General features: G+C 48.4%; 1 protein-coding gene and 1 long non-coding RNA gene across 5 annotated transcripts; one reads left to right on the top strand and one right to left on the bottom strand.

The window, feature by feature from the left end:
* The first annotated feature begins 1,640 nt into the window (after nucleotides 1–1,640).
* Nucleotides 1,641–15,394, top strand: GDPD2 (glycerophosphodiester phosphodiesterase domain containing 2). Of its 4 annotated transcripts, none has more exons than XM_042479872.1 (16): nucleotides 1,641–2,326; nucleotides 5,643–5,773; nucleotides 6,028–6,131; nucleotides 7,657–7,750; nucleotides 9,473–9,532; nucleotides 9,839–9,937; nucleotides 10,633–10,726; nucleotides 10,825–10,970; nucleotides 11,158–11,240; nucleotides 11,381–11,531; nucleotides 12,085–12,300; nucleotides 12,737–12,888; nucleotides 13,169–13,316; nucleotides 13,518–13,600; nucleotides 13,864–13,892; nucleotides 14,946–15,394. In XM_042479872.1, exons 2-16 carry the CDS (start codon nucleotides 5,672–5,674, stop codon nucleotides 14,996–14,998), a joined length of 1,614 nt encoding a protein of 537 aa, XP_042335806.1. In that variant the 5' UTR covers nucleotides 1,641–2,326; nucleotides 5,643–5,671; the 3' UTR covers nucleotides 14,999–15,394. The 4 variants fall into 4 exon arrangements, with proteins under 4 accessions (XP_042335806.1, XP_042335803.1, XP_042335802.1 ...); XM_042479869.1 differs by lacking the exon at nucleotides 1,641–2,326 and adding an exon at nucleotides 4,753–4,921 and having other exon boundaries at nucleotides 12,088–12,300; XM_042479868.1 differs by lacking the exon at nucleotides 1,641–2,326 and adding an exon at nucleotides 4,753–4,921.
* Nucleotides 5,253–11,390, bottom strand: LOC121937045. The gene is made up of 3 exons (XR_006105073.1): nucleotides 11,135–11,390; nucleotides 7,597–10,344; nucleotides 5,253–5,381 (listed from the first exon to the last, which is right to left on the bottom strand). It is a non-coding gene; the product is annotated as an uncharacterized LOC121937045 (long non-coding RNA).
* Nucleotides 15,395–17,036: the final 1,642 nt, after the last annotated feature.

Raw genomic sequence — 17,036 nt, 5'->3', positions numbered from 1 at the left:
TCCAAGACTTTATCACCCTGGTTTATCCGGGGCGGATTTGGCATTAAAGACAGACTAAAGTGCCCTTAAAGCATTCCACAAAAGAAGCGGAAATGGCGAGTCATTGTGCGCATGATGATCACACGCAATTGTGAGAAAAAAGTGATATCGGAAGTGCATTGTCGCCAAAATCCCAAAAGTAAAAAGGTGTGCATGAATGCTTCTTTGTGACCATTTTAATGGCGGGTTTTGCATGACGTTGTGTGGAATCATGACACGTAATTACATGGTTTTTCTGGGATATTCGTAGGATAAAGTCCATAGAATAATGGAGCTGGAAGAGACCATTCAAGGGCCATCCAGTCCAACCGCATTCTGCCATGCAGGAATTCACACTCAAAGCACCTCTGGCGCCAGCTCTGACTGGAAGTCACAGTTCCCAAGGTTTTTGGGGCCGCTTTTTCCCTAGACCTCCTTGGAGATCTCCAGTAGCCTTCCCTCCAAATGCTAAGCTGGCCTGAGCCTGCTTAGCTCCCCAAATCCAGCCAGACGGGGGTCTGCAGAGGGCGATGGATGGGCCTCTGCTTGGAGATTGTGATACACAACAGATGTCTCAGGAGGAATGCAAAAGCAAAGTATGTGGCAGCCTCCCAGAAAAGGAGGCAGCAGCAGGAGGCGGAGGAGAGATTCCCATTGCAACCCTGCTGCCCACAAGGAAGCCTTGTTTAAGGTAGGCAACACCTCATACCTTCCAGACTCCATCATAGGAAGAAAACATTGGCTGCCAGAGCGGTTGTGGAAATTATGGCTCACTGTTTCCTCTGTGGCTTCATAGCCCAGGAGTGGCCCACACTTTCTGGGATGGTGCTTTCACAGTATAGGCCCAGTCATTTAAAACAAGGGCAACCGCAATGCTGCTATTAAGGCTTTCAGTGGTTTTGCTTTCTTGCAGGAATCCCCGCTCAAATTTGGAAAGCCACTGGGTGACTTTTATTCTAATGTATTGGCCAAGTCACACATCTCGCCCTTAGAGGGATGCAATGGCAAATCTCCCCGGAATACATCTTGCCAAGAAATAGGGTCACCATCTGAGGACCCAGGTGGCATCTAGAGGCTGTGCCAGGACTTCCTGATGGTTGAAGGATTTGCAAACAGGTTTTCCATATTAACACGGCTGTACCTTGAATTCTAGGGGTAGTGGCTTGTCTTTTGAATAGGTGGCTGGCCGATCCTGCAGTGTTTAACATGATGATGATGATGCACCAAATGCATCTGAGGAAGGAGACTGAGGTCTAGGAAAGCTCCGGCTGACCGGCTACCAACGTCTTTCTTTCCATGAGTCTCAAAGGTGCTGCAAAATCTCTCTCTATATTATTATTATTATTATTGCATCTAAATGCATCTGAGGAAGGAGACTGAGGTCTAGGAAAGTTCCGGCTGCCAACTTCTTTCTTTCCATGAGTCTCAAAGGTGCTATAAGGACCTCTCTACTACATTTAATGCCAATTGTATGCTCTTTAGGATCTTCTCTAATTCTTCCATGGGTGCCCTTCTTATTCCTGGCCCCCTCCTTTCTTGTTCCCTTCGCCTTCTTCTTTCCTGTGATCTCCTCCTTTCTTGGCTGCAGTCCCCATTTCTGGTCCACCTTTTGCTGCCAGGGAGCTGCTCTTTTTAACTCTTCGGAGTTCTCTCTGGGAGGAATGGCTGGTGCTGAGGGTTGCTTCTTTTGTGTGTCCAGCAATGCCTTTGCAATCCCTCTGCTGCTGCCTCCTCCTCCTCTTCTTGTAGCCCTTCCAGAGGGGCCTCTTTAAACCCCCCTCCAAAAAGGCAAAGGGAACTTTTGCAAAGTCTCTAAGGGCTCTTCCATCTCTTGCGCGCAACAGGCGCAAAGGAGGCGACCTGGAACTTGGGGGCTTGGAAAAAAGAGCCCCCAAGGGAAGGAAGGGGACCCCCAAAGACCCTATCTTGGGGAGGGGTTCCAGCCTTTCCCTTTCCCTGGCCTCTTTGCCCCCCTTTGCAAGGATCGTGGTGGGCTGCTGCCTGCAAGAAAGGAAAACTTGGGGACTCTTGGTGGAGCGCAAAGGCAAGGCAGAGGGAGCGCCTCTCCTCCTAGGCTCCTGCTGCCTTTCCTTTGCAAGGTTGATTTTTGGGGAGGGGTCTGAGCCCCCCAAGTCTGGGAGCAGGAGGCCCAGGAGAGCTCCAGCCCTTGCCCAGGTCTCCTCCCTCCCTTCTTCCCAGGTGAGTCAAGAGGAGGAGGAAGAGGAGGAGCAGGAGGAAGGAAGGAAGGCAGCCTGGATCCGGAGAGGCTGCTTGGGCTTCTGCAGGGAGCCACCTGCGCCTTGGCCAGGTAAGGAGCCCATCTGGAAGCAGCTCTGCAAGGGATGGGAAGGGGTGCATTTGGCTGGAAGGGGGCAGAATAGGGGAGCTCTGGGGGTCCCCCTTTCCCTCTCCTCTCCTGGAGCCAAGGCTGAAGGAGCAGCCAGCACAGGGCCTAAGGGGGCTGGGGGTGTTTCCCCCAATACAAGTTTCTTTGGGAGCTTTGGGGGGGACAAGGGGGGCTGCTGGAAAGGCAGAACAAGATTGGGACTCTCGGTTGTGCTCTTCTTGTCCTGCTCCAGGACTCAAGCAACAGCTCTTTCCTCTCTTTGGAGGAAAGAGCAACTCTTCCTTCTCTTTCTCTTTGCCTTCTTCTTCTTTCCTTTCTATTGCTCTCTTTTCCAAAGTAGCAGTTCTTTCCCTTTCCCTTGTTCTTTGTTCTCCTTTCCATAGCAATTCTTCCTTCTTTTTATCCCTTTCCATAGCAGCAATTTCCTCTCTGTCTCTTTTTATTCTCCTTTCCATAGCAATTCTTCCTTTTCTTTACCTTTACCAGATTTCACATCTTTGCACACAAAAGAAAGAGAGATTCCTGACAAGAGAGGCAATTTTTTGGTTTGGGGACCAGCTGGGGCCATGCAGGCTGCCAAAAACGGACTCCCACCCGCAGGACCACAAGAAAGCCCAGAAGTGTCCAGAAGTCCAGTTCTGGTTGGGAGAAATGAACAGTTTTGTGTTAAACGGTGCAGGATGGTGGCTGCAACCCCTGCAAACAGTGCATTGATGCTCCTGGAGGCTTTTGAGGGAAGGGGAGCCATACAATTGGAAACATGTCAGCTGGGGGATTCTGGGAGTGGCAGTCCAAGAAACGAACCTTCCCAAGCTCTGGTTTGATTTGTCTCTCATTTTTCACTGGCTTTCTCACACCCCTCCAAGTTTCACAATGCCTTTGCTTGCAGCGAACTGGGCCTGTTGCCAACTGCCTTTCTGCAAAGGGTGCCTTGGCATCCCCAAATGGTGCCAGGGAGTGCTCCTTGCCATCCTACACTTTCAATAGGGTGATCCTATAGCCTCAGAAGGAGACAAGAAAGCTTGCTTTCTGAGCCTTGGAGCCCAATTTTCCTCTTCTCTTGGGCCTTTTCTTCCTCGCCACTTGACCCTCTCTGCCTTCTTTGGACTCAGCTTTCCACACCAGAGCCCCCAAACCTCTCTAGTTTCCATAGCAATCCCTTCCCAGCGTCCAGAGAGGCCTCTTGCAAGGCTGCCTCTCAAAAGGACTTCTCTTCCTTACAAATGCATACACACACACAAGGCCTGGAAGAGGTCACTCCACCATTGAGCGCAAGAATGTCTATTTTGTGTGTGCCAAACTTCCTTGCAGTTGTGCAGAGTATCGAGGGAAATCTCCTTTAATTTTCTTTATTCTCAGATGTACAGCTTTGCAGGGTCTTTTAGGTATAACGGCCACAGATCTGCTTCCCAAACCCATGCTGGTGCATCTACGCTGTAGAAATAATGCAGCTTGACATCACTTTGGCTGCCATGGTGCTATGCTACAGAATCCTGGGATTTTTGGTTTTGTGAGCCACAAACACTCTTTGGCTGAGAAGGTGGAAGAACCTTGTGAAACTACAAACCCTGGGATTCTATAGCATGGAGCTGCAGCACTTAAAGTGGTGTCAAAGTGCATTATTTCTACAATGCAGATGCATCCCAGGCTTGTGATCTCAGTGGGTTTTCGGTCTTAATTTATACAATCAGCCCTCCTTATCCACAGAATTTTTATCCATGGATTCAAGCATCCACAGCTTGAAAATATTCCGGAAAAGCATTAATTCCAAATAGCAAACCTTGATTTTCCATTTGATATAAGCGACACCATTTTGTTATGCCATTGGATTGAATGGGACTTGAGCATCCATGGATTTTGTTATCCACAGAGGGTCCTGGAACCAAACTCCAGTGGATAACAAGGGCCCACTGTATATTCTGAATTTGTTACATATATTTTCCACCTTTCCTTCATGACTCCCCTCTTTACAACATCCCTGCGAGGTAGATTAAGGCTGAGATAGGGGAAAGAGAGGGGCTTGAATTCTGTTGGTGTCATACACCTTTGTGAATTCTGCTTTGTACTTTTTTGGCCATTGTGCAACAACTACATTGACTTCATGATGGACTAAATCCTATGGTTGGGTCTCCAGCTGGAGAATAATGAATGAATCTGTTGGAATGATTCACCTTTGTGTTGACTCACCAACAATCGATTCATTTGATCTACTGTATTTGGGAATAACCAAGAAGGGTTCCGGTTGCATTCTTGCATGGTGCATAACTATTCATCAGTATTCAATTTAACTCACTGGGATTGCAGAAATAGCAACCGTACATTATTATTCCCCATTGCACAAGGGGACAAAATGCAGGCCAATTGGCAGGGGCAGAGCCAGTTGCACAATGCTGGGTGGTGTAACGCAACCAACCAACACAGAAGTGCATGAGTGTATACTTATACCACAGAAGCCTGAGCATGAGACGAACCTGATCTGTGCATACATTTCGTGGGAACTGGAATCTGGAACTTCTAAGTACCAACACTCACACCATTTACCAACGTTTGCTCCAGGTGAGCGTATTTTGGGGGGCACCTGATGAACATTTTGTGCACAAATAAATGCATAAAATAAGTTAAGTTATGCAGAATGCATCTTCACCAAAGGGTGCTGTGTTGCTTTCCTTCACAAAACTAGAAGTCAGAGTGGTGCGTGGATGTGCCGCATCATCTTGTTTTGTCACCTTCATGTGTCATCTGTCTCTTTGCAGAAAAGGTAGGGTTAAGTCGCATACTAGGTCGGCTCCTTGCTTTGTGGGCTTGCTCCAGCCTGCAGTTTGTGGGGCGGCTCAGGTGTGGCTGGCCGGGCCGGTTGCATTTAGTTTCCGTTGGCCGGGTGCCTGAATCTGGATTAGCTTCTTCTGGGACTCCACCTGCACCTTTTTTTTCCAGGGCCATGACAGCAGGAAACGGAGAATCTTGTTTGCAAATCTGCAGACTGGGACATCTGTTCCTGTTTTGCTTTTCGGAACGGCTAGAAATGATGAACAAGGAGTCTTAATTTCAAACCTAGGCTGTTGCCTTCCTACTTCTTTCCATCCAGTTCCAATTCCAGAGCGTGGGGAAAAGGTCAGGATTTTGGACTGCAACTCTCAGAATGCACCATACAGCATTCTGGGTTGCAATCCAAAAAAACTGTCCCCCCCCCCAGCTGTGTATCCATCACTGTGCATCTCACCCACCCCAGAATTGCCACAAGCCAAATCAATGGGTTCTGTATTCTTTTTCCCTGTAGGGTTCAGTGCCCAGACACACTCTCACATCATGGCGAAGGATGAGGGATACTGCAACCTGTGTGCCACCTGCTTGCTGGGTTTTTATACCTGCCGCTGGAGTCGCAACAAGAAAGGCCTGGCCACCAGCAAAGTGAGTGGGCAGCGCAGTGGGAGGACGCCTTCCCCCAAAAAATGTTCCTTACCCCTAAACACTTGGTAAATGGACTTCAACTCGCATGAGAGTATCTTAAGCATGTGCAGAGTGCATGTACTCCACAGAGAACTAGCTTCATGTGTCTGGAGCAAGGTTAAGAGAGTGTGTTACCCAAAGCTCAAGAACTACTTTCCACAGGATCCTAAGATGGGATTTGTTGTCTTTTCCTATCTCTTTCCTCCTCTTTGCAGTGTGACTGTGCCTGGGTCTTCTTCCTCTTCTTCGTGTGCCTTTTCACCCTGGCCTGGTTGTATTTCGCCCTCGTGACCCTCAACGATTTCCACAACCTCAATGAGTGAGTAGGAGGCACAAACATCCGCAGGCAATATGATAAGCTATCTCTAAATAGCCAAAGGACCCCCAATAGATGATGGAGCAAGCAGGTTTTCTGCTGCTCCAGAGACCAGGACCCAAACCGATAATAAATTACAAGAAAGGAGATTCCAACTAAACCAGTGATGGAGAACCTTTTACAGATCGAGTGCCCAAACTGCAACCTGGACCCCACTTATTTATTGCAAAGTGCCACGTCCCTCTGGCTTTCTAGTAAGAAACTCTGGCAAACTCTGTGCTAGGGTGATAGCATGTGTGCCCACAGAGAGGGCTCTGAGTGCCACCTCTGGCACGCGTGCCATAGGTTCGCCATCACTGAACTAAACGTTAGGATGGACTTCCAGACAGTTAGAGCTGCTTTATCAAAGAAGGTGAAAGGGTCGCCTTCGTTGGAGGTTTTCAAACATTACTTAGAAGGCCATTTCTCAGTGATGCTTTGGTTGTGAATTCTGGCGCGAAACTAGCTATATGGCCCTTGGCATCTCTTTCCATTTTGTGATTCTGTAATGCTTTTTGGAAACAGGGCATGCCCACTGTCTGGCACAGGGATTCTCCACTTTTACTCCTCCATCTCTTTTTTACTTCACCTCCCAGAATCCCTCACCCAGTGTGACCATTGCTGACCAGTTGTGGGGTCTGAAGTCCAAATCTGGGTATCTGGAGGACCAAATGTTGAGAACCTCTGGTTCTGGCATGAGGAAGGACTTCCTAACAATGAGAGATGTTCAGTAGTGGAATGGATTCCCTTGGAAGGTGGTAGACTCCCCTTCATTGGAAGATGCCTACCTAACAGGAGCTCTTTACCTGTGTGCAACAGGTCAGGGGTTCAACTACTAGATGCAGGGATGTTTCTAGGGGAATGTGGACCACACCGGGTGACAACTCAGGTCTGCCTTCAAGTGTAGGGTAGACTGGGGCTCCCAGAGATTGAAGGTCCTGAGAAGGACCTGGTCCACCTGCCTAGAGGCTTCAAGGATGTTGTAGGCACACCATGATGACCTCTTGCAGATCTTGCCCATCACCATATGGGTCCTGGACCCTTTCAGGCAGGTAGACTGGAAGAACCCAAGACATGACAGTCCAATGTGAAGTTGAAGGCTTTCATGGCCGGCATCCATAGTTTTTTGTGGGTTTTTCGGGCTATGTGGCCATGTTCTAGAAGAGTTTCTTCTAGCTGGTGAAATGTCAGGAAGAAACTCTTTTAGAACATGGCAACATAGCCCAAAAAACCCACAAAAAACATGACAGTCCCCTTGGGTTCCCCAGTCCCCCAGTTGTTGGTGACAAGTGTACCTTTTTCTCCCATAGTGGCCCAATCTGGTTGCAAGTCTGGGGGTGACAGCATGAGTTACCACCAACCCTAGTGACACCAATGACCATCTGATTTCTGGGATCTCTTTCAGTTCAGTGACTTTATACAAACCCACCTATCCATCTCTATCTAGCTTTGCCATAACATCTCCCTGGTTCTTCTTTCTTCCCAACAGGTTCATTTTCCGCAAGACAGACTGGTGGCTGGACTGGTCAGTGGTCATGATATCTGCAACGGCGACGCTGGTGACCTACTCCTCCCTGCTCCTGGTATGGACTGGTCTCTGTCTCTTTTGCCAGGAATGGCATCAGCCCCATTTCACCCTACTTCGGCCCTACTTCGGATTACAAAAGGGTCCAATTCCCAGGGTCTCTTGGGCCTTTAGAGTCGTATTTTTCCATCTGATGCAGGGCGTTCCTAGCAGCATCTCTACATTGCAGCTCCAAAGTGGCTTAAATACACAGGGCCTAAGGGTGCTAGTGAAATTATGCACTTTGAAATGGTTTTCTTTCTTTAATTCAACAGTGTCTTCACAGGACAACGTGTGTTTTGATATCATTGCCTTTTCTGGCTTCTTTTTTATTATAACTTAATACGGTTTCTTTTTTTTTATTAGTCTTGTTGCAAGCAGCCTTGAGCACCGTTTTTTGGATGGAAGGCAGGATATAAATCAGGTTTTAAATTGATGCAGCTGCCTCAGAAAAGACGACCGCTCTCAGAGTATCCTTCGGGGAAAGGCAAAATTAAACCTACTTAGTAAAAATTACCAGTTGACTTCTGTCGTTGCAGTTGCTGTTAAGAGCAGCAAAGCCCTTCTTCCCTCCCTTGAGGCATAAATATGCATTGAAGGCGTATGGGTAAATTTTGCCAAGTCAATTGCAAGAGGGTGGCTGCTGTTATTTCTATGTCCTGCAAAACCAGACAGATATGCATGAAACCTGGAAGCAGCTTTGGAAACAGGAGGTCCCTTTGGGAATGCATGCAGGACTGCATCCTCACTGAAGAAATAACCCGGTTTGGCACTGCTTTAATTGCCCTGGCTCAAGGCTATCGAATTCTGGGAGTTGGAGTATGTTGCGGGGCCCAGAGCAGAGCAGTTAAAACAGTACTAAACCAGGTTATTTCTCCAGTGTGGATGCAGCCCAAACAGCCCTCCCAGGATGCCACCTTCAAACTGCAGTAGATCTGGATTGGCAAGAGATAGTGTGCGCACACATACACACCCCTTCAGACCCAAGGGAAGGGAGGATCAGGCATGGCTGGGTCCCAAACCTGATATACAGAGCCCCTGGAGCTGTTTTGAAATCGGGAAGGGCTCTCAAGATTAGCAGGAAGGTGATTCCTTAATTTTGCCTCCTTGCCCACACAGCTTTTCCCTTCCATTAACCCAGAAACAACTGATGTTCTTGCAAGTGCAAAATGCCCTTTGACGGGTCAGTGGAGCTTTGTTGCTGTTGTTGTTGTTGTGTGCCTTCAAAGTTGTTTCCGACTTACGATGATCCTAAGGGGAACGTATCATGGTTTGTTTGGTTTTTTGCAAGGTTCAGAGGGGGTTTGCCATTGCCATCCTCTGAGGCTGAGAGTGTGTCACTTATCCAAGGTCATCCAGTGGGTTTCATGGCTGAACTGGGAATCGAACCCTGATCTTCAGAGTTGTAGTTGTACACCAAAACCACTATGCTAGACTGAGCTTACTCCCAAGTAATTGTAGCTGGGATAGGTTGCAGACAGTTTTTTATTATTATTCCCAGGAGGACTCAATAACAATTGCTCTCTTTCTTAGTGCTGCGTTATTTACTGCACTTCTGCATCAAGCCTAAGGAGGCTCAGCTCAGAGTATAATTCCTATGCTGAGTAGGGGATTTGGGGAATTGTCATCCCAAAATGGACTCTTCCTATGCCCTGCCATGATCTCTAAAATTCTCATAATGGAAGCTGATCAACAGAAGTGGTTCCTTGCGTTTCTAACCTTTCTCTCTTTTTAATCCCAGGTTCTAGCAATCTGCCTACAGCTCTGCCACCAGCCTCTGAACCTCCATTGGCTACACAAGGTAACCCTAACTTTGGGTTAGACTATATAGCCTTTGAAGCCCCTTCCAATTCTGTAATCCTGTAATTCCAACTGGACTTCATTGAGTGCCAACAGTAGGCTAAGGTCTGCATGGAAAACACAAGTGGAACTGTCCTTGCTTAAAGGGTCTTCCCTGGTACCAGAGCTGAGAGAGGATGATGGGAGTTCAAACCCAACAAGAGCCATAGGTTGAGGAAGCTTGATCTAGGGCAGTGGAAGTTCTTGAAAATCCACTACTGGGTTGCCTTTCTTAGATCTTTCCCTTTCTCCCTCTGCTTTCTTGAAGGGTCTCCTTGTTTTGACGGTACTTGCAGTGGCTGCTGCTTTTGTGGGGCTGGAAGTCCAATGGTCAGAGCAGTGGGAAAGCGCCCGCATCTCCCTTCAGGTAAGAGCATGCAACTGGCTCAGAGAAAACAGTCTATAACAGCTGCAGCTGCACTATGAACATTGCATATTCTGCAGGGACAGCTCCAAGTAATCCTCTGCCATCCCACTTTTCCAACTGCAAACAGAGTCCAAAGTGTTATGGAATGTGATAAAGCTCATGGCAGTGGACCATTTTCTTGACAAGGTGTCACAGTATGTGGGGACGCCCTTTCTCAGGAAGGGTGAGAAAACTTGTGAGCATTCTTTACATTCCTGTTCCAAACCGCTGGGAGTATTGATACCGTCTGCTTCTTAGGGGTGACACCCAGAAGGAGGAGTAGGAAACAAGTCGGACAGGTTGTAAGTGTTGGTTGTAGGTCCATACAGTGGATGGAGACTGGCAGGGAACAGCAAAATCCTCCAGGTCTGTAGGGACCAGAAAAATTTGGAAAGTAGACACGTTCCCCTAAATAAGCAGGACCTGGGCCCAGGTTTACATACAAGCTAAGGGAGCTGCAGCTTTGAGGCACATACTGCTGAAGGGCTTTTATTTAGCATTTAGAAATCCCCTCACATGTCTTCCCCCTTCCTTCCTTCCTTCCTTCCTTCCTTCCTTCCTTCCTTCCTTCCTTCCTTCCTCTGTCTTCCTGTGGCAAGGTAGCCTCCCCTGGGAAGTCCAAACTGACCGTCTGACTCATCTTTCTGTCTGGCCAGGCTTTGGGTCCCTTCCTGCACATCGGAGCTGTGGTGGGCATGACCTTCCTCGCCTGGCCAGTAGCCAGCTGCTTTTACCGTACATCCCATACAGGTATTGGGGAGGAATCATAGACCTTTCCAACCTTACAAGCCAAACCCTTTTCTTCCACCAGCATCTCACCTGCCTCCTCTGTCTATCTTTTTCCATAGCTCTCAAGATCCTTCTCCTGCTGGTGTATCTGGGTGCCGTTTTGGCTTTGTATCTGGCTCCTCTGGGCATCGACTCGCCTTGCCTCATGGAGCCCAGCCAGCTGCCCCCCAAACCGGCTCTCTTTGGGCACCGGGGAGCCCCCATGGTGAGTATCAGGCACCCCCTTTCTGATGTCCTTCAGGATAATGAAAAAATATTTTCAAGAGGAAAGCCATTGTGGCCAATTTCTGCTGAGACAGCTCACTGACCCATGGGAAGCCCTACAGCAAGATGTGGATGGAATTGCACTCCTGTGCCCCTCACATTTACCTGTCTCTCTCTTCTTCTTCCAGCTTGCACCTGAGAACACTCTGATGTCCTTCCAGAAGGCCATCCGTTGCGGTGTGAGTGTCTTGGAGACTGACGTCCTGGTGAGGTAAGGGGCCTAAAAGCCATCTTTCAAAAGAAGTGACCTCTTGGTCCTCGTGTGAGGCACCTTTCAGGGCTCTTCACTCATCCTTTAGCCATGAATGATGAATCCACTGCTGAGGCAAACTCCTCTTCCTTCCCCTCCAGTGCGGACAATGTTCCTTTCCTCATGCATGATGAGAAACTCACCCGGACTACCAATGTCCAGAAGATTTTTCCAGAGAGGGCAAAGGCCAATGCCACTTCTTTCAACTGGATGGAGTTGCAGCAACTGGATGCTGGCAGCTGGTTCCTGCAGGTGAGAAATGGTACACAGCTTGCAGGACAATTTTGGAGAGCCTAAAAATGCAACTTGGCTTGCTTGCATGAGCCATCTGGATTGGATTGCATTGCCTTTTATTTTTTATTGCAGGATGCCTGCTGTCTAGAGAGAGTCCTTTTTGTTATAGTTTTTAGATGGGTGACCAATTTTCCAGGGGCTGCTTGAACAGGAGGCTTTGCATTTTTGCACAAAGCCCTATCCGGTGGCTGCCATGCTTGGGTGGGGTGGTGAATCTCCTGCAGGCTTTAGTCTAATGTTTAGAGGAGATATCCAGGGTGCTACACCTATTCTTAAAACAAGCTGAGCACCTTGGGCAGGTCTTTTAAAGTTCAGTCAGAGCCCTAGAGCGAAGGAGCTCTATTTAGAGACGCAAATCAGAGCAGGCAAGTGAGTTCACTGAGAGGGGCAAAACCAATGTGGGTTGGCTGCCTATCCAGTCCCTTTGGAGTAGGGTTGGGGGTGAAGTGAGAGGGGTCTGGAGCACCCAGGCTCTGGGTCGTGGCCTCATTGGCTCCCTCCGCTCTACCAGAAGCGCCCCTTCCCCACAGCAAGTAGCCTCTCAAGTGAGGATCGGGCCCTGGCAGGCGCCCAGCGGGTCCTGTCCCTCAAGTGGCTGCTGTCTGAGGCCAAGAAGCACAACGTATCCATCATGTTCGACCTCCGGCCAGAAGATGACCCCCAGTACGAGCGCCTTGTCAACATCACTGTGGAGACCATCCTGCGGTCGGGCATTGCTCCGGAGCAGGTGAGCGGTCCTCCCTGCTGAATGTGCCAATGTCCCAACACTGGAGGGAGGGAAGAAGGGGAGTTTGCCTCAAGAAACTCAGCCCAACTCAGTGGTTCCCAAATTTTTGTATGCCCCACATTCCTAGGAACACTAGCCTCCACAACAACCAGAAACAGATCTATATAAGGTTGACTTATACCTATGTATACCACGATGCCAGCAGGTTTGTGGCATTTCAAGCTCTATACTTTTCCACATTCCCCATGAAGATCCCTGCTCTCATAGCCTATTCCATGTCACATTAGGAACACCCACCTTACATCTTCATTCTTATACAAAGCACAAGAGCTGCACTTTACTCACCCCTTGTAAGACTCATGTGGCTGAGGGTGGTAGGAAGCAAAGGCCTCTCTACAGCATCATTCCTCCTTCCTCTGCCCATTTTCACCTTCAGATCCTGTGGCTTCCTGACGGTTTTCGCGAACAGGTGAAGCAGCGAGTGCCCAGGTTCCGGCAGATCTACAAGCGGAAGAGGCTCAGCAATGAGACGGAGGAGCCGCTGCGCGTCAACCTGCCCTACCAGAACCTGAGCAGCGCAGAAATCCGGTGAGAGATTGGGATGGGTGGCAAGGGGACAGGTCAGTACTTCTGTAAAAGCAGCATAAGTTAGCAAATTCATCTGAGGAAGTAGACTCAGGTCCACAAAACTTCATGCTGCCAACTTCTTTCTTGCAATGAGTCTCAAAGGTGCTACAAGATCTCTTTACATACTGATTCTATAGACTTAACACAGCTGTATCTTTTAATCTTAGCAAATATCTGGCCATTTTGAGGTCACGAAAGTTGACTTGCTCCTTCTCTGTGCATCCACTTTTTCCCCCCGCAGGGAATACCGTCGCGAAAACATCTCGGTCAACCTCTACGTGGTGAATGCCCCCTGGCTCTTCTCCGTCTTGTGGTGCACAGGCGCCAGTTCGGTCACCACCAACGCCTGCCAGGTGTTGCAAGGGATGGAGCGCCCACTCTGGCTGCTGGTAAGACTGCTTTGGGGAAGGGAAGACCAGCATCACCTTCTCTGATCGGTTCTGGGAATTGGAGTCTCTCCTGGAAGCCTGGACAGAGTGACCAGACCTCCTCTTTTTCCATGTCTTACATTTCAATCTTCAGGTCACCATTTCTGCCATTTCCGTGGCCCTTCTGGCTTCATCACCCATCCTCTGTTCCCTCTCTTCCAGCCTCGTGCCACCTACCAAATGATCTGGATCGTGACAGACTGTGTTTCCTTCTTGCTAATTGCCTGGGCCTTCCTTTTACTTAAGTGAGTACAGTTGTGTGTAGTGGTCAAAGCTCTCTCGGCAGTGCTCCAATTCCTTTCTGTCTGGGCTGGGTAACCTTAAGACTAGCAATCCCTTTGTGGCCATGCCTTTCCAGCATTGGGGGCCTTACCTCCCATTGTGCCACTACAATACTTTCCACAATGTTGTGGAAAGCCTGTTGCAGTCACCACAACCATTGCTTATGCTAATGCACTAATTTTCTAAAATTCTAAAACTAATTTTCATTGTTGTCTTCTCCTTGCAGAAGATGGTCTCGGAGGAAAGAATCAGCAGGTAAAGGGGAAAGGTTGGGGCTTTGGAATGATTTCAGAGAGAGATTGTACATTTGAGCATATAAAGTGGTGCAGACAGAACCATGCAACCCAACCCCAATTTGCAAAGCGACAGTGGAAAGCAGTAAAATTTGTATTAAGCAACGGGAAAGAGTGCTACCATCTTCAACTCCACCACCAAGTGATGGGAGAAGATGGAAGATCTCTGGCACTATGTTCTTGCAATCATGCTTCCCGTCTCCTCAACATTAAACCCCTATCCATCTGCTTCCCCAAAGGCCTCACTCTCCCAAACTATGGTCACACAATGTCACTTCTGGTTGCCATTTTGAGAGAGGGATTTTGAGAAAAATGAAGGTCGTGGGAGGGAGGGTTCTGGGGGACAATGAGAGTAAGCTGAAGATGCTCTCCTACATTTTGGAGCACTTTCTGGGGAGTTTTCAAGCAGAAATAACTCCCAAATCATGCTACATTTTAAAAAATGGGTTTTGGGGAGAGGGCTGGTGGGGGTTATGAGCTCCCAGCAACCCAGCATTCCCAATGGTGAGGATTTCTGGGAGCTGAAGTCCCACAACTTATTTGGGAGGTTGTCATTCAGTTCCCACCCTTGTTCTGAATGCAAAGCTTCTTAACAATGTGCTAAAAATTAATTTGTCAGCCCAAACGCTAAAATTTTTCAACAGCATTTTGAAATCCATTAATTTAACTCTGAAAGACCAGAGTTCGAATCCCCACTTGGTCATGGAAACACATTGGGTGGCCTAGGGCACGTCAAACTTTCTCCGAGGAAGGCTACGGCAAATCTCCTCTGAACAAATCCTTCCAACAAAACCACATGATAGATTTACTATAGGGTCACCATGAGTTGGAAATGACTTGAAGGCACACAACAACAACAGAATACTGCCCAGCCTTTTAAAAGGATTTCACACGAAATGTACAAGTGCCATCACTAAGGTTTCAAGGCTCTGCTGGAAATGAAGCGCTCTCCTTTTTACAAATGAAGTCCAAAAGCTTACCTTCGAAGCTAACGCTCATCTCTTTGGATTTCCAGGTTCCGACTCGGATGTCCTCCTGACCAAAATCCACAGCCTCTTGTCTGAATGACGTGGGAGCATGGAGAGCGCACAGGCCTTTTCCTTTCCAGGGCTGGCTTTGGAGCAGGGCTCCCTCTCTCTCTTCTACCAAGGCTGCCTTTTTGGGGGATGGCTTGAGGTTGGGGGGCCAAGAGGCTGCTGCTGGCAGAACCTGCAAGAGTTGACCTGCCTTGCCCCAGGACCGAGAGGAGCCTCAGCCCAGGACTGGACTTCTGCCCTTCGCCATGCTGGCTCTTTGCTAACCTGGCATCTCCCTCGGCATGGACTTGGGCCCTGGACTGCTTGCGAGAGCAGTGCACCTGATGCTGCCATGGAGGGATAATGTGTTCGGTGGGATGGCTGGCATCTCTCAGTGTTTCTGGAGCACTTTTGAATAAAGCAACCTATGCAGGTGGGAAAGACTGGAGCCAAGGAAGGCTGGCAATACTCTTCTACTGTTTGTGTACCTCGAAAGGAGTCATTGCTCTAAGCTAGGGATGGGTAACTGTCACTAGGGCATGCTGTGTTAGTCCACCAGGAATACTTAGAGAGTTGCATCCCCACAAAACACACAGTACTTTTGCATTCTAGGGGACATGGGGGGGGACATTGTCCCTATGTTTTAAAAAGGAGAGATCTTAATAAACAAAAAAGAGGCTCTGCTTGGGGGGGGGGGGCAGGGCATGCTAGTAGTGGTTTGAGTGTTAGACTATGACTTTGGAGATCTGGTTTTGATTCCCAGCTCAGCCTCAAAAAGCCCACTGGGTGACCCTGGGCAAGTCACACTCTCTCAGCCTCGAGAAGGCAGTGGCAAACCTCCTCTGAACAACCCTTGCCAGAAAACCTCCCACAACAGGTTCTCCTTGGGGTCACCGCAAAGTCGGAAATGACTCAAAGGCACACAACAACAAACATGTTTAAAAGCAATACTCCTGAAGAGTGCACAAAAGCCAACAGGAAACCTATGGGGCTCTTTAGAAGTGAAGAATCTTTGCTGAATGGCCAGGCAACCTAACAGAGCACAACAGACCAAGAATGGCACCATGGAAGGATGCCACTATGGCCACCTGAAGTCTCCCATCTTGATGGGAGGCTGAATTAATCCTGCAGTAAAGGTCTTGGCCGGTAGATGGAAGCCTCTCTCCATCAGTGGTGTCAAGGCAGAAAGGCTGGAAGTTAAGAGCTATACTAGACTACTATCACCTATCATGGACATTTGGAAGAAAGGAGGGGGGAACTTTCCTTCTGAGCTGCACTTTTTGGTTGCTTCTAAAACCTGGCACACAGGGAACACAGGAAGGAGTCTTACACCAGGTCTGACTTCTGTGCCTTCAACTTGTTTCTGACTTATGATGACTCTCTGGTGGGGTTTTCTTGGCAAGATTTGTTCAGAAGAGGTTTGCCATAGCCTTCTTCTGAGGCTGAGAGAGTGTGATTTGCCCAAAGGTCACCCAGTGGGATTCAGTGCTGGTCTCCCAGTGTCCTATTCCAGTGCTCAAGTAACTACGCCAGGCTCACTCCCTCACACTTTTGCTCTTCTAAATTTGGGTGCCCCAAGGGTGGCATATGACCCTTTCCTGGCCAAAAGAGGAGAACTGCATCGAAGAGCCTTCTGGGGCAGAAAAATTGTTTGCAAGCCCCTTGCATAACTTAACATTATTTTTAAAGCAGTTTTTCAAAACCAGAGGTAGCATTCCACCTGAGACCTAGGGAGACTCCTGGTGATATCATTAAACACTATACACCAAGCAGCAACCACATTTGCTCACCGCTTGTCATTGAAACATGCACGCAGAATGCATTTTTCTGACAGGACATTAAATGCCTTTGCAAATTGCAAAGCTTAATTTAAAACAATTAGCCTGTGCAAAGTGCAGCCAACTGCAAAGCTATATAGAAGGCTCCCTGACTGAGTGGACAATTGCATGCAGCTGTGTCTCTTACCTGAAGCAGATCCCACAAAAACTAGAGAACCTAAACCTAAGCTTTTTGCCTGGAAATGTTGTTGTTGTGTACCTCCAAGTCCTTTCTGACTTATGACAATCCTAAACTGACTGGGTGACCCTGGG

Source organism: Sceloporus undulatus, chromosome 7 (assembly GCF_019175285.1).
Source record: "Sceloporus undulatus isolate JIND9_A2432 ecotype Alabama chromosome 7, SceUnd_v1.1, whole genome shotgun sequence".
Classification (NCBI taxonomy): Eukaryota; Metazoa; Chordata; class Lepidosauria; order Squamata; family Phrynosomatidae; genus Sceloporus; species Sceloporus undulatus.
Note: the sequence above shows the minus strand (reverse complement) of the source record. Positions and strands in the feature narration are given on the sequence as shown.

What these genes read in the sequence shown, in the direction of transcription:
- GDPD2 (XM_042479868.1), top strand. Translation starts at nt 4,753, where the DNA reads ATGCTGGGTGGTGTAACGCAACCAACCAACACAGAAGTGCATGAGTGT. An exon ending in GAGACTGACGTCCTGGTGAG is followed by an intron (nt 11,241 to 11,380) that starts GTAAGGGGCCTA and finishes CTTCCCCTCCAG; the next exon opens with TGCGGACAATGTTCCTTTCC. An exon ending in CTGGCAGCTGGTTCCTGCAG is followed by an intron (nt 11,532 to 12,084) that starts GTGAGAAATGGT and finishes CCGCTCTACCAG; the next exon opens with AAGCGCCCCTTCCCCACAGC.